General features: G+C 34.5%; 1 protein-coding gene across 1 annotated transcript in view; it reads right to left on the reverse strand.

Moving 5' to 3' along the window:
- Nucleotides 1-438: 438 nt before the first annotated feature.
- Nucleotides 439-14,928, reverse strand: part of PRMT3 (protein arginine methyltransferase 3) — a 131,707-nt gene continuing 117,217 nt past the window's right edge. Inside the window, exon 16 of the mRNA XM_078058303.1 lies at nucleotides 439-1,067. Within this exon, the coding sequence (XP_077914429.1) occupies nucleotides 958-1,067 (110 nt within the window). The 3' untranslated portion in view covers nucleotides 439-957. The remainder of the gene's footprint in view (nucleotides 1,068-14,928) is intronic.

The raw sequence follows: 14,928 nt of genomic DNA on the forward strand, positions 1-14,928 counted from the left end.
ACTGTCTTCTATGTGCCAGGCACTGACTGAAGTAGCTGAAATGTATTAACTCATGAACTGGCACATTCATCAAGGGAGAGAGAGGTTAAGGAACATGACTGAGACCCAATAGCAGTAAGAGCTGTCCCCGGAGCCTGCACCTCGGCAGTGACTCCGGAGCTCACGCTGTTCAACACTACGCTATGCTGCCTTGTGTCGGTCTTATTTTGAAAAAGAACCAGCTGTTTAACTGAAAAAAAGTATATGACCCAGCTGTCCTTAAATCCGTTTTCCTAACGATGATTCCTTTGTTAAGACTTGTTTTAAATGCTTCTGATTTTATAAAAGGCTTTAGTATGTTAAAATACCATTTTATAATGTTAATAGTTGTACATATTTTATTGAATGTTTTCTATTCTGCATTTCAAATTGAGTCAATAACTGTAAATAACACAACTGTAGGTATACTAACAGTTCTTTAATTATATTCTGATATTCTAGCAAATAATACAATTAAAAACTACTCCTCAGAGTAGAAATCTGCAATAAAATGTATAATAGCTTGTGTATAGTTACTAGTTTAATAAAACATTATCCAAATAACTAATCAGTTACTAGTGTTTAAAATTTATAGTAAGAAACATTAAAAACAACAAAAGACTATCTCTGTTTCAAATTTAGGCCTATTTAAATGATTTTCAGTATAGCTAAACTCAATATAATGGTTACATTTAGTAAAATCTTGCTGACCAGACTTCCAAGACTGTGATTATGTAGGTGGTCCACTAGGATCTGTTGTTCCTTTCCTTAGCTGAATTATATCAGATTCCTACCATGTGTCTCTAGTATTGAGGAGACTCATTAGGAAAGGATCCATCATCCATCCACATGCTCACATAAAACCCCCTCTTTCCACCCCCTACCCATAACCCACCCCCATACTAAAACCCGCAAGTTAGTTGTGCTTTTGTAGTCTTTTCACTGGAGACCATAAGTTTGAGTTGAATTATTCAATGTGAGGGTCACAATGAGAGAACGTGGATCTTTCTTATTCTTGTGGACTGTGATCTTTCCTTTCAAGGCTTCACCTATAGAAGAAAGGTAAAAGATGTGTTTAAGAATTCAAGGAATACAGAAACAAACTGAGGGTTGCTGGAGTGGAGGGGAGTGGGAGGGATGGGGTGGCTGGGGGATGGACACTGGGGAGGGTAGGTACTATGGTGAGCGCTGTGAATCACAGACCTGTACCCTGAAACAAATAATACATTATTATGTTAATTAAAAAATTAAAAAAAAAAAAGAATTCAAGGAATACAGTCTAGCAGAAAAGTAATAATGTATACCTAGTACTTCTCTTTTATTGTTGTGAGATGTTTCACTCATTTTGGAAAAAATTAATCGATTTAAATTTTAGGGCAATTTTATGTTTAATTTTTGAACAAAGTAGATCTAAAAAATGAAAAATTTTAAAATTAATTTAAAACATAACTGAATATTTAAAGCATAAATAACAACAATGTATTGGGAGATAATCTATATATAGCACCATTTGGGGAAGTGAAATTTTTACAACAATAGCTCAAAGGATTGGAGGGGGTAAATGGAAGAAAATTACTGAGTCTTAAACTATAAATGAAATGGTGTACTAATGTTTGATGGTAGTCTGGTAAGCTAAAGAGGCATGCTGGAACTCTAGTGCAACAATTATAAAAACAAACCCAACACATGTAGTTATTTAGCTAAGGGTGGAGATAAAAGGAAATAATAAAAGAATATTCAATCAAAAAAAAAAAGGTAAGAAGGAAAAAGGAATAAATGACAGAGGGGATAGAGAAAAACAAATAGCAAATGACAGAATTAAATCTAGTATCACAGATAATAACATTAACTGTAATGTGTTTAATATACTTTGAATATAAAGAAAGGGTCAAAGTAAAATGTAATTCTATATTAATCATAGAGAGTCTGAAATGGCAGTATTAATTTCAGACAAAGATGACTTCAGGAAAAAATACATAACCAGAGATAAACATATTTCAAAATGATCATTCAATTTATAAAGAGACATAATGACTTTTATGTATGATTGTATGACTACAGAGCTTCAAAACACATGATGCAAACTGACAGAACCATAGGAAGACACATATAATCCACAATTATCATTGGGAATTTCACCTCTCCTCTGTCAATAATTGCAATAACAACTAGATAGAAAACCAGAAAGAATATGGAAGACTTAACACACTACTAGATATCCCTCATAAACAAAGATTCAAAAATCCTTTGACTAAAGAGAAAAATACTACTGTCTCATAAAATACAGGAAAAAATCTGACAAAATTAATTTATAACAACTTTCAGCAAGCTAGCAATAGAAGGACTCTTCTTCAAGCTGATAAAAGGAATCTATGAGAAACTCCAGATGACATTTTATTTATTTTTAAGATTTTATCTATTTATTTGACAGAGAGAGAGAGAGCACAGCAGGGGTAGCAGTAGAGGGAGAGGGAGAAGCAGGCTTCCCACTGAGCAGGGAGCCCGATGTGGGGCTCGATCCCAGGATCCTGGGATCATGACCTGAGCCAAAGGCAGACACTTAATGGACTGAGCCACCCAGGCGCCTGACGTTCTTTTTTTTTTTTTTTAAGATTTATTTATTTTAGAGAGAGAAAGTGCATGAGCGCAGGGGGAGGGACAGAGAGAATCTCCAGCAGACTCCACGCTGAGTGATGAGCTGGACTCCAGGACCCTGAGATCAAAATCAAGAGTGGGCCACTTAACCGACTGAGCCACACAGGCACCCCACTCCAGATAACATTCTTAATGGTGAAAGACTGAATGTGTTCTTCCTAAGATTGGAACTGAGGTTAAGGATGGTCATTCTGACCACCTCTAATTAGTATTGTATTGGATGTACTAGTCAGGGCATGAAGGTGTGGGGGAAGGAATAAAAAAGGATATAGTTTGGGGGGGGAAAAAAAAGAAGCAAAACAGTCTTTATTTGCAGACCACATGGTCTTATACAGAGAAAATCCTAGTATGCAAAAAGAGCTACTAGAACTGTAAGATGGTTTAGCAATCTTAGGATAGAAAATTGCATTTCTATATGTTAGCAATGTAGAATTAGAATTTGAAATTGAAATAAAAGCCCATGAGCATTTACAACAGCATCAAAAAAAAAGCATATAATACATGAGATAAATTTAACAATATATGTACAATGTTTAGTCACATAAAACTACAAAATAGTGCTAAAGATGATGAAAGTACAGTCGACCCCTGAACGACACAGATTTGAACTGTATGGGTCCACTTAATTGTGTATTTTTTTTGATGAATATAGTAAAGTACTGTAAACGCATTTTCTCTTATGATTTTTTTTTTTTTAAGATTTTATTTATTTGACAGAGAGAGAGAGGGCAGAAGCAGGGGGATTGGCAAAGTAAGAGGGAGAAGCAGGCCCCCCATGCTAAGCAAGGAGCCCCCTGAGTTGAAGGCAGCCGCTTAACTGAGTGAGCCACCCAGGCGCCCCTCCTTAAGATTTTCTTAACATTTTTTCTAGCTTACTTTAAGAATATAGTATATGATACATACACAAAATAAGTATTAATAGACTGTTTATGTCATCGGAAAGGTTTTTGGTCAACAGGAAGCTATCAGCAGTTAAGACTTTGGGGAGTCAGAAGTTTCGTGCAGATTTTCGACCGTATAGGAGGCTGACCACATTGTTCAAGGGTCAACTGTAAACGGGGACATACATTCTGCTTGTGGATGAAGGACACAAACAATACGGTTAAGATGTCAGATCTCTGCAAGGTAATCTATAGATTCGAAACAGTTCTAATCAAAATCCTAGCAGGCTTTTTTGGGTAAAAAATTAACAATTTGATCTTAAAACTTATATGGAAATTTAAAGGATCTAGAATAATGAAAACAATTTTGAAAAAGAACAAAGTCTGAGGACTTACATCATCTTATGAAGACAGTGTCTAACTGGCATAAGAACAGATACACAGATCAATGGAACAAAACAGCTCAGAAAAAGACATATCCATATATGGTCAATTAATTTTTGACTAAGGAGCCAAGTAATTAAATTGGAAAAGGACAGACTTTTCAAGAAATGATGAAGAAACAGCCTAATGTACGTTTGGGAAAAAATGAACTATTATCCTTAAAATTAACATGAAATACATTATAGACCTAAATGTACAAGGCAAAACTATAACATTTTTAGAAGAAACATGTATGAAAAACTCTATGATGTTAGGGTAGCAAAGATTTCTTAATTAGGAAACAAAAATACAAACTTCAAAAGATATTGAGAAAATGAAAAGAAATGCTGGGATTTGGGATAAAAATATTAGCAACACATATATCTGACAAAGAACTTGTACCCATGTATATAAGGACTCTTTTAATTCAGTAAGTTGACAAACACCCCAATTAAGAATTCAGCAAAGTATTTTTAACAGACACCTCCCACACACAAAATATACAAATGACCAGTAAACACATGAAAATATGCTCAACATCATTAGTCATCAGGCAAATGCTAATTAAAAAGACTGCTTACAGACAAAAGAATGACAAATTAAAATGGCTGACCTTTTTTATAAGTGCTAACAAGGATGTGGAGCAGCTGACCCCACTATGGTGGTAGGAACGTTGAATAGTGCAGTGATTTTGAAAAAATTTGCTAGTTTCCTATAAAGTTAAACATACACTTACCATAAGACCTAGTAATTCCTCTCCTAGGTATCTACCCGAGAGAAATGAGAATGTATGTCCACACAAAGACATGTTTTTACATGAATGTTTGTAGCAACTCCATTCATAACGGCCCCTAACTGGAAACAACACAAAGTCTAGCAGCAGGTGAATGTGGTATTAGTAAACTGTGGTATGGTCATATAAAGGAATACTATTTAAGAATAAAAAGGAACAAACTACTGATATACAGATGAGCCTCAAAATATGTTAAGCAAAGAAGTATAACATTTTAAAAGAATACCAATAGTTTAGTACTAGTAATACTAATATGTAGTGGCAGAAAGCAGATCAGTGGTTGTCTTGGTCTGGGGATTGGAGCTGGGAATGACTAATCACATAGGGGATCAAAGGAAACTTTTTATTTTATTTTATTTTTTTAAAAATTTTTATTTATTTTTTAAAATCTTCATTCATTTATTTGACAGAGAGAGCGCACACAAGTGGGGGAGGGGCAGAAGGCGAGGGAGAAGCAGGCTCCCCGCTGAGCAGGGAGCCCAATGCGATGTGGGGCCTGATCCCAGGACCCTGAGAGCATGACCTGAGCCGAAGGCAGACACTTAACTGACGGAGCCACTCAGGCATCCCCAAGGAGGAAACTTTTTAGAGTGATGCAAATATCTTTTATCTTGATTAGGATGGTGCATACATTTGTCAAAACTCATCAAAGTATACAATGAAGATATGTGAATTTTTATTGTATGTAAGTTATGGAAAAAAATTGTTTAACAAATGTGGCAGCTTAGGAATAAACTGACTCAGAGATAAATGGAATATAGTAGAGAAACCAAAAGATCTGTTATGGAGATTTAGTACATGTAAGTGGGGCATTTTAAGTCACTGAGGAAAGAATTCAACAGAAATGTGTAAATATAGTAATACAATCGTTTTCAGTATGAAACCAAAGTCAGAAACCAAATGGAAAAGGTTAAAGACTTGATTATACAAAAATGAAAACAAAATTCCACAAAGCAAGATACTCTAAAGAACGAAAAGTAACTTGGGGTGCCTGGGTAGCTCAGTCCGTTGGGCGTCTGACTCTTGGTTTCAGCTCCTATTGTGATCTTATGAGTAGTGGGATCAAGCCCCCTGTCGGGCTGCACACTCAGCACGGAGTCTGCTTAAGGATTCTCTCCCTCTGCACTCCCCCCAAAATAAAGAAATAAATATATTAAAAAAAGGCAATTTAAAACACTATACTTTCACTTCTTAGAAGAGCAAATATTTTTTAAAAAGTGAATTTTGATTTGATTCCTTAGGATGAATAATCAGAAGTGGAATACTTTCAAAAAAGGCATAAAGTATATTCCAGTTTTACATTCCTGCCATCTTCATCAACACTGGGTGTTATTAGAAACCAAACAAACAAAAAAATGAGTAAAAGAGAACAATAGAAGTATTTTTGTTATTTAAACTACCACCAGAATCTGACTGCTTTGATTGCATTTCAGTGATTATCAGTGGTGATGGGTATTATTTCAAATGTTTACCACCTAAAAAAAAAAATCCTTTGTGCGTTCAAATTAGTGATTTTGTTGAGGTATATGAGGTATTGTTGCCAATGTTTCTTTTTAGTGCATGTCCTCTAATGGTTGCTGCTGTTTAAGTGCCTTGGAGGTGTTAAAAAAATGAAAGTTGGCTTGTTTGTAAATGTTCTATTCAATCCTTAGGATAAAGGTCAAAATGGAAATGTTCTATAGAGCTTATGAAGCAGGTCATCAAATTCTTCATTTCAAGTTTAAAGGGTACATTTAAGAGTTCTATGTAGTCCTCAGCTTAGAAATATAGCACAAGTCAAGATGAACTAGTAATGGATACTTTTGTTAAATTTTCATGAAAGAAAAAATTTTAAGCATCAATATTAAACACTGAATAATTAAAGAGTCATAACAGTAATTAACTTATAAGCTAGTATAATTTTCATGTCTTGAAATACAAGCAAAGTAACTATTTCTGTAATAATCTTAATTTCAAAATGAGGGTGCAAACAGCACTTATTTAAGTTAATTAAATAGCATGAAGGGTCACAGAAATAAATATGTAATTCACACTGCCAAACTCCCGTCAATTGTTTAGGCCTGACAAAAATGCCAAGGCAGTGGCTGTAATACTGGAATGGATCGTAGTAATTAATCAGTGTCAAATAGATATAAAATGACCGATGCTGTTAAGCGTGTATACGGTGGTGAGAGCTGCAAAGGACACTCTACGTGGAGCTGAGCTGTTATCACCCTGTTTTTATCATCGGCAGACGGCCGTTAGTACCACAAAGCAGTGCTGCAGTTCAATCAAAGAACAAAACTGATTTCAGTTCTGTTCTAGTGGCTTTTTAAAATTAATTTCTTCCCGAGCAATGAAATTTCATTTCCCCAGAAGGGGGAAAATTTAAAAATCATTATTATCACTATTACAGCTTAAAGAATGAAAGAAAAAAGAGAAATGGATTTTCCATTATATAAAAGCTTACTAGATACATATAGAGAAAGAAAAATAAATAGCCTGATTTTAGTCATATTTTCAAAGCCAAATTACGTGAAAAAGATCTGGATTTTTACAGTAAACACTGCCATATAAGTTTGTACAATACAAAATTGTACATTAAAGGAAAGGGGACAAACACATTGAATTTAAACTTTAAACTAAGTGTTCTTTAACTACTTTAAAAGTATTCATTCTGGGAGGGTGGTTTGTTACTCCCAGAATGCTGGAAGTGCTCAAATGTTGACAGCATTCTTCTGACATATTTTTAGATCTAGGTTGTGAATAAAATATAATAAAAAAGCCAAACACCAAAACAAAACAAACTAGGTTCATTATTTTATAGTTCCATTTTGTTTTTGGCCAAATGTACAATTCTTTTTATTTTTTAATTTATTTTATGTTATTTTTATTTATTTATTTGACACAGAGAGAGAGTAAGAGAGAGAGCACAAGCAGGGGGAGCAGCAGGCAGGCAGAGGGAGAGGGAGAAGCAGGCTCCCCAACAAGCTAGGAGCCCGACGCAGGCTCAATCCCAGGACGCCGGGATCATGACCCAAGCCGAAGGCAGCCGCTTAACTAACTGAGCCACCCAGGTGCCCCCAAATGTACAATTCTTAGTCTGAGAAATTCCTTATTCACACAACATCTTTTCTTACTTTCTAAATATCAAGTCTATCCTGAAGGGTGGAAAAAGAGATTTACCATTATTGAAGATATTCACACACCTGCCTCCATGCCCCACAATCTAGGCAGCATGATGAAAGGCATATTTATAATATTTTATTTAAAAAATCTTATATTACTTTCTGGATATTAAGACAAGGTTTATACACACAGTAAATTATTCTGATTAGACATTCAGCTTTATTAAATTTTATCTAATAATTTTAGAGCATAATGAGTCCAAAACTACTTTTAGTTTTAATTAAACCCAACTACAGAGAACTCTTCAAACATGCCAAGATAAATCTGAATACCAATCTATTCAAGTTCAATAGTATGATAAAATTTTTGAGAACATCAGAGTTGACAAAATGGGACAACCAAATAAAACAGCCAGTAAACGCCTTTGGCATGATGTCACCCAAGGTGATTAGAGGAAATGAGATTTCAACGACAATGCATATTACTATACTTACTTGTATATTCAGCAAAATATTTACAATATGGCAAATACTACATCAGATCAAAAAGGAGAAAGACAACTCATCTATTAGAACCCTTTATCACAGCATACTGAGATGTGATAATAGATGTATGCATGAATTGATCTAGGAGAACAAAGAAGACAGTAATTAATTTTCTAAGGTGAGGAAAGATTTATAGAAATAAGCTGGGTAATAAAGAGAAAATTGAAATTTATCAAGTGAAAGAGGTCAAAACAGCTTTCTATGTAGACTATCTTAGACAAAGGCAAGGAGTAAGAAAAGATAGGAAAGTTAGCCAAAAAATGAGCAGTCTGTGTAAGTCCATATGAGCTGGAGCATATGATGGGCTTATGATGTGGAATGTAACACAGTGGGATTGGAAATGATGAAAAATGGTCAGATTATAAAGGGCCAACGTAAGGAATTTGGATTTTATCCTGGAAATACTGATAGTCCAGTGAGGGTTTTTTTTTTTTTTTTTAATTAACTTTAGTAAGGCATGATTTACATACAGTAAAACATGCACATTTTACATGTGCAGTTCAATGAGTTTTACCATTACCTCACCCTCGTAAACTTTTGCCTACCCCAGATCTCAAAGATTATCTCTTACGTTATCTTCTAGAAATTTTGCAGTTTTATACATTTATATTTAGGTTTTTGACTCATTTAGAGTTGGTTCTTGAATATAGTATAAGGTAAGCATTGAGATTATTTTCCTGTACAAACATTTAGCTGTTCTAAGCACCATTTCTTGAAAAGACTATCATTTTCCCATTGAATTACATCGATCCTTTGGAAAAATATAATTAACTATACAAAAGTGGGTCTATTTCTGGATTCTCTATTTGTTATATTAATCTCTATGTCTATATATAGTATAAAACCTTACTGTCTGGTTTAACAGAACTTTTTAATAAGTTTAGAAATCACATAGTAAAAGGATTCCAATATGATTCTTTGAAAAATTGCCTGGTGACTCCAGGTCTTTTGCATTTGCATTCAACTTTTAGAATCAGCCTGTCAATTTCTACCTTGCTAAATTCTTACTAGTTCTGTAGTTTTTCCTGAAGATTCCTTAGAATTCACTGTGGACACAATCATGTTATCTATAAATAATGACAGTTTTATTTCTTCCTTTCCAATGACTTTTACTTCTTTTTTCATTCCTTATCACTTGCTAAGACCCCCAATATAAGAGAATAGGAGTGGTGAATGTGAACATTCTTGCCTTGTCCCAAACAGAGGAAAAGCATTCAGTTTTGGTCCATTCAGTATGATGCTAACTGTGGACTTTGTGTGGATGCCTACTATCAGGTTCAGAAAGTTCTCTTTTATTTCTAGTATGCTATGAGTATTTATCACGAATAGATACTGAATTTTGTCAAATGCTTTTTTGCATCCATTGATGTGACCACGTGGTTTTTCTTTAGATTGTTAGCACGGTTGACTATATTAAATAATTCTACAATATTTTTAAATTTTGTATTATTGAATCAGTCTTGGATTCCTGGACTAAACCTCACTTGGTCATAGTGTATTGTTCTTTTTAAAAAATATTGCTGGATTCAATTTGCTAGTATTTTGTTGACAATTTGTGCATCTATATTCATGAAAGATGTTGTTCTGTAGTTTAATTTTCTTGTATAATTTTTGTCTGTTTTTTTGTATTAAGGCCCTTATAAAATTAGCTCTCTTCTATTTTCTGGAAGAAACTGTATAGAATTGGTGTTATTTCTTTTTGAAGTGGTTGGAAGTATTTGCAATGAAGCAATCTGTGCCTGGAGATTTGTTTTATGGAGGGCTTCGAGGCTGGCTGCCTGTTTTTGTAAATAAAGTTTAACTGGAACACAGCCACACCCACTCATTTACTTACCATCCCTCAGAGTTTAAGATGTTTGTGGGTCCCCACTGCTGCCACTGTGGGGTTATCTGGGGGCGAGGGTATAAGAGAACAAAGAGAAATATAGAAAAGAAAAATGCGGATTTCTCTACCTAAGCATTAGGAGATCCTTTCCCCATTCCTCAAGTTAGAATTAGAGGAGCTAGTTAGTCTGCGCTGATGCCTTAATTGTGGGTTTCAGGCTGTCTGGAGACCAGACTGGGGGATATTGGAGGCAAACAAATCATAAATTTATCACCAGTTCAAGGTATTTGAATTCTGGTCTTCTCCAATTTACTTTTCAGAGATCTCAAATAGCTATTCCCTGCATTCTGGTTTATTCAAGCTGCATTCGGTGAGAGAGCTTATTTCACTGCCCTAAAAATCCTCTGTGCTCTGCCTGTTTGTATCCCCTGCCCTTGGCAACCACTGCTTTTTTCATTCTGCAGTTTTGCTTTTTCCAGAATGCCATATAGCTGGAATCACACAGTGTGTAGCCTTTTCAGATTAGCTCCTTTCATTCAGGAATATGAATTTAAGATTCCTCCATGTCATTTCATAGCATCATAGTTTATTTCGTTTTAGCACTAATATTCCATTATGTGGATATACAGACCATTCATTTTGAATTTAAGTCTACCATCACACCATTTCTTTTCTTTTTTTTTAAATTTTATTATTTGACAGAGAGAGAAAGAAAGAGAGAGATAGGGAGGGAGAGAGAGAGGACAAGCAGGGGGAGTGGCAGAGGGAGAGAGAGAAGCAGAGTCCCCACCAAGCAGGGAGCCCATTGCTGGGCTTGATTCCAGGACCCTGGGATCATGACCTGAGCCGAAGGGACTGAGCCATCCAGGCGCCCCATACCATTTGTTTTCTATTTCTTTATGTTTGCATCTTCTTTTGAACTAAATCTTTTGCTTGAGATTCCATTTTATCTTCACTAATAGCTTATCAGCTTTATTTTGTAGCTTAATTTAAACTTTTTTTACCTGTTCCTCTAGTGTTTACAATATACATATTTATCATAATTTACCATTAAATTGCTTCATGTACAGTGTAAAAACTTAATATATTTCCATTTTCTCGTTAATATTTTTGATTACTGCCATACATTTTATGTTGCTATGTTCTGAAATCCGTAATACATTATTTTTACTTTCGTCAATTATCTTTTACAAAATTAAAAAGTGAGAAAATAAAGTCTTTTTTAGGAACTCACACATTTACTATTTCTGACATTTCCCATTCCTTTGTTTAGATTCAAGTTTCCATTTGGTGATATTTTCCTTTCACTTGAGGAACTTACTTTATCTTGTATTGATGGTCTGCTGGAGATGAATTCTTGCAGTGTTTTTCTTCTGGGCAAGTTTTATTTAGCCTTCATTTTTGAAATATATTCTAAATATAGAATCTAGGTTGACAGTTTCTTTTAGCACTTTGAAAATGTCATTTATCATCTGGCTTACATAGTTTCTGAAGAATATTCTGAAATTATTCTTTCTTTGTTCCTCTGTTTAATTTTTTTCTGGTTCATGTTAAGACTTTATATTATTATCACTATTTATTGGCAATTTGTTTGCGGTATGTCTTGGTGGTGTTTTCTTTGTGTCGATCTTACCTAGGGTTCACTGAGTTTCTACAATCTGTGGGTTATAGCTTTTATCAAATGAAAGAAAAATTTGGCCATTATTGTATCTTCAAATATATTTTCTGCCCCGGCTTCTTGCAGGGACTTCTTTTATCACATTTAAATTAGAGTGCTTCATATTTTCCCACAGGATACTGTGGATATGTTTCTTTAAAAAATCTTTTTTTCCCTCTCTGTGCTTCATTTTGGATACATTTTATGCTGCATCTTCAAGAACACTGACCTGTTTTTTCTGTTAATTGCATCGAATGACATTTTCACTTCAGATACTATAATTTCCATCTCTAGAAGTTCTTTTTGGATTTTAAATATATTCTCATATAAAAGTAGTTAGTAGTTTCAACATGCTTGTGTGCTAATTTCATTTCTGGGTCTGTTTCTATCAACTGATATTTTCCTGCGGTCAGTGCTTTATTGGAAATTTTGGCCATGACGAATTTTATGTTGTTCAAGTGTTTTTTGTTTTCCTTTGTTGCCAATAAAGTTACTTGGGTCCATTTTTTTTTCTTTTAAGGCTTGTTTTTAAGCTTTGTTAAGGAGCATACAGGTTAGCCTTTATTTTAGGGATAGTTTATTCCCACTATGAAGCTATGGTCTTTCTGGACTGAATATATTGATTCCAAAAGGAGTCCCCACTCTAGCTGGTTGAAACTCATACCCCATAGCCCCATGTAAACTCTGAGAACTATTTGTTCACAGCTGCCCCAGATGCTTCGCTTGACCTCAGGCATTTCATCCTATATGCATACATCTTAGTACTCATCTAAAACTTAAGGGGACATTGTGTGTAGATTTCTGGCGGCTTTTTCTGATTAGCATGTCTTCTTCAGTACTCTGCCCTCCAACTTCTGGCTTCTATTCATTAGTACTAGCATCAGAGTTTAGCAGGGTTTAAAAAAAAAAAAGTGTTGTATTTCCTTATATAATCCCTTCTTTATACTATCATAGCTGAGAATTTTCCTTACTTTGAAATTTCCCTCTCAAGTCTTTCCCGGTTATATTTTAGGGGATTCCAAAATTTTGTGGTGTACTGGTCTTGCTATTTAAATACAAGCACATATATAATGGCAGTGAAAGAAATACAGAATGTAGACAAGAAGGCAATATTAAAATCACACACCTCCTTCATAGTATTCTAAAAAAGCTGAATCAGTTACTCTAAGGATTACTGGGTAATGAATAGTGAGGATTTCAAAATTTCACTAGACATATTTTGTTGTAATTAGGTAGGAGAAAATTCAAATGCTATTTTAAGTCTCCCTCAAGATTAAAACATGAATGAATTAGCACTACCCTTAAAATTTAGCATTAAGATAATAAAATGGTTACCATGAAGAAGAAAGCAACATTTTCAAGTTTCCAAATATCAATCCAAATACCAAAGCTATACAAAACCCAACCAATCAACCAAACAAAAACAAATGAAAATGTAATAAAATTTCATTTGTGTTCACCACACTTCAGTTTTGCTGTGCTCAAGCTTTTTGGAGAAAGAAAATGACACCATCAAGGTTTTATTTCCATAGCATTGCAATCTTAAAGTGAAAACATGACAACAAGGTGCTGCTTTACTCTAATAGTGTTTATCTGCATCTACTAAATTCAATTCATGCATCAACAGTGAAATCAAACTATAATTGAATTTTATGGAATATTTTAAACATATAGAGAACAATATAATGACCACCTGGACCCACCACTCAGTTTTGTCAAATCTTAACATTCTCCCACAGTTTCCTCAATCTAAAAGGAATAATTCAGATCAATGGCACTGAACCCTCTTTACCTTCCCTGCTCCTATTTCTATCTCTCCTCAGGGGTAGCCACTATACTGAATTCCGCAGTTATCATCTTTAAGTATCGCTTCTTATTTTACTACATGCGCATGTGTAACTGTTTCAAGGTCTTTAAACTCCATATAAACAATGTATTGTAGGAATCATTCTCCAACTTTTTTTGCTTAATGTTGCTTCTGATATTCACAAATATATGATTTATCTGTTACAGAGATTTTACTGTATGCAACTACCATATATCTTTTTTAATGGACATTCAGGTTGCCTCCAATATTTCACTTCTACAAACCATACTTTTGTTAAGATTGTTGAAGATAGGCTGCAGGGGAGATTGTTCAGAATACATGCCTAGAAAAAAACTGGTTTTAGTGATGGATATTTATACATCTATACTTAACTTGATGGTAGCAAACTGCTCTCTGAAGTTGTACCAATAAAGACTACCAGCAGAAGAGTATAGAAGTTCCATTTGGCTACACAATTGCAGGCACTTAGCCTTGTTAAATTTTATGTTTTTTTCCTGTAGTGATGGATAAGACACAGTTTCTTACATAGTTTTAATTGGCCTCTCTCCCTGGTTACTAGTGATGTTGAGTATCTTTTCATTGAAGTTCGTTGTACATTCAGGTTTCATATAGTCAGAAAGCTTTCAGTGAAGGTGGGGGAGGACAACTTATATGTAATAAACAATTTAAATAAAAAAAGGTTCCATAGTCAAATTCTAACCTTTGGAGCTAAGGGTGTAGGTACATAAGAACTGTAGGTTCTCATCAGAGTGAGCAATCAATGCGGTGTAAGACAGAGGAATGTGGAATTGGGCCAGTCCTTGAGCACTAAGATTTGAGCAGGTGGAGACAGTGGAGAGCCCCCTAGACATATATACTGAACACCGTAACTACTGAATGGCATTCTCTTTAATTTACACTTCACCTCTATGGGTGATATTTCTCTTCAGTCACTTTGGAGGTGAAAGTATTTTTAGTTATGTTTGCAACTTAGTAATATATTAGTTACTGCTTAAAGACAAGTTTTCAGAATTTTTTTGTGGTACTCAAAAGCTACATACTAAAGCACATCTTAACTGGCAGGAATTATAAATCTAATCTAGAGTTTTCTTTAAATCACCACTTTAATGAAATGATATGCCATCTAAAACTTATGCAGCTCTAAGAACATCTTACCTTACTTAGCATCTGTTATATTGCTTCAAATACAGTGGAC

Source organism: Halichoerus grypus, chromosome 11 (genome assembly GCF_964656455.1).
Source record: "Halichoerus grypus chromosome 11, mHalGry1.hap1.1, whole genome shotgun sequence".
Classification (NCBI taxonomy): Eukaryota; Metazoa; Chordata; class Mammalia; order Carnivora; family Phocidae; genus Halichoerus; species Halichoerus grypus.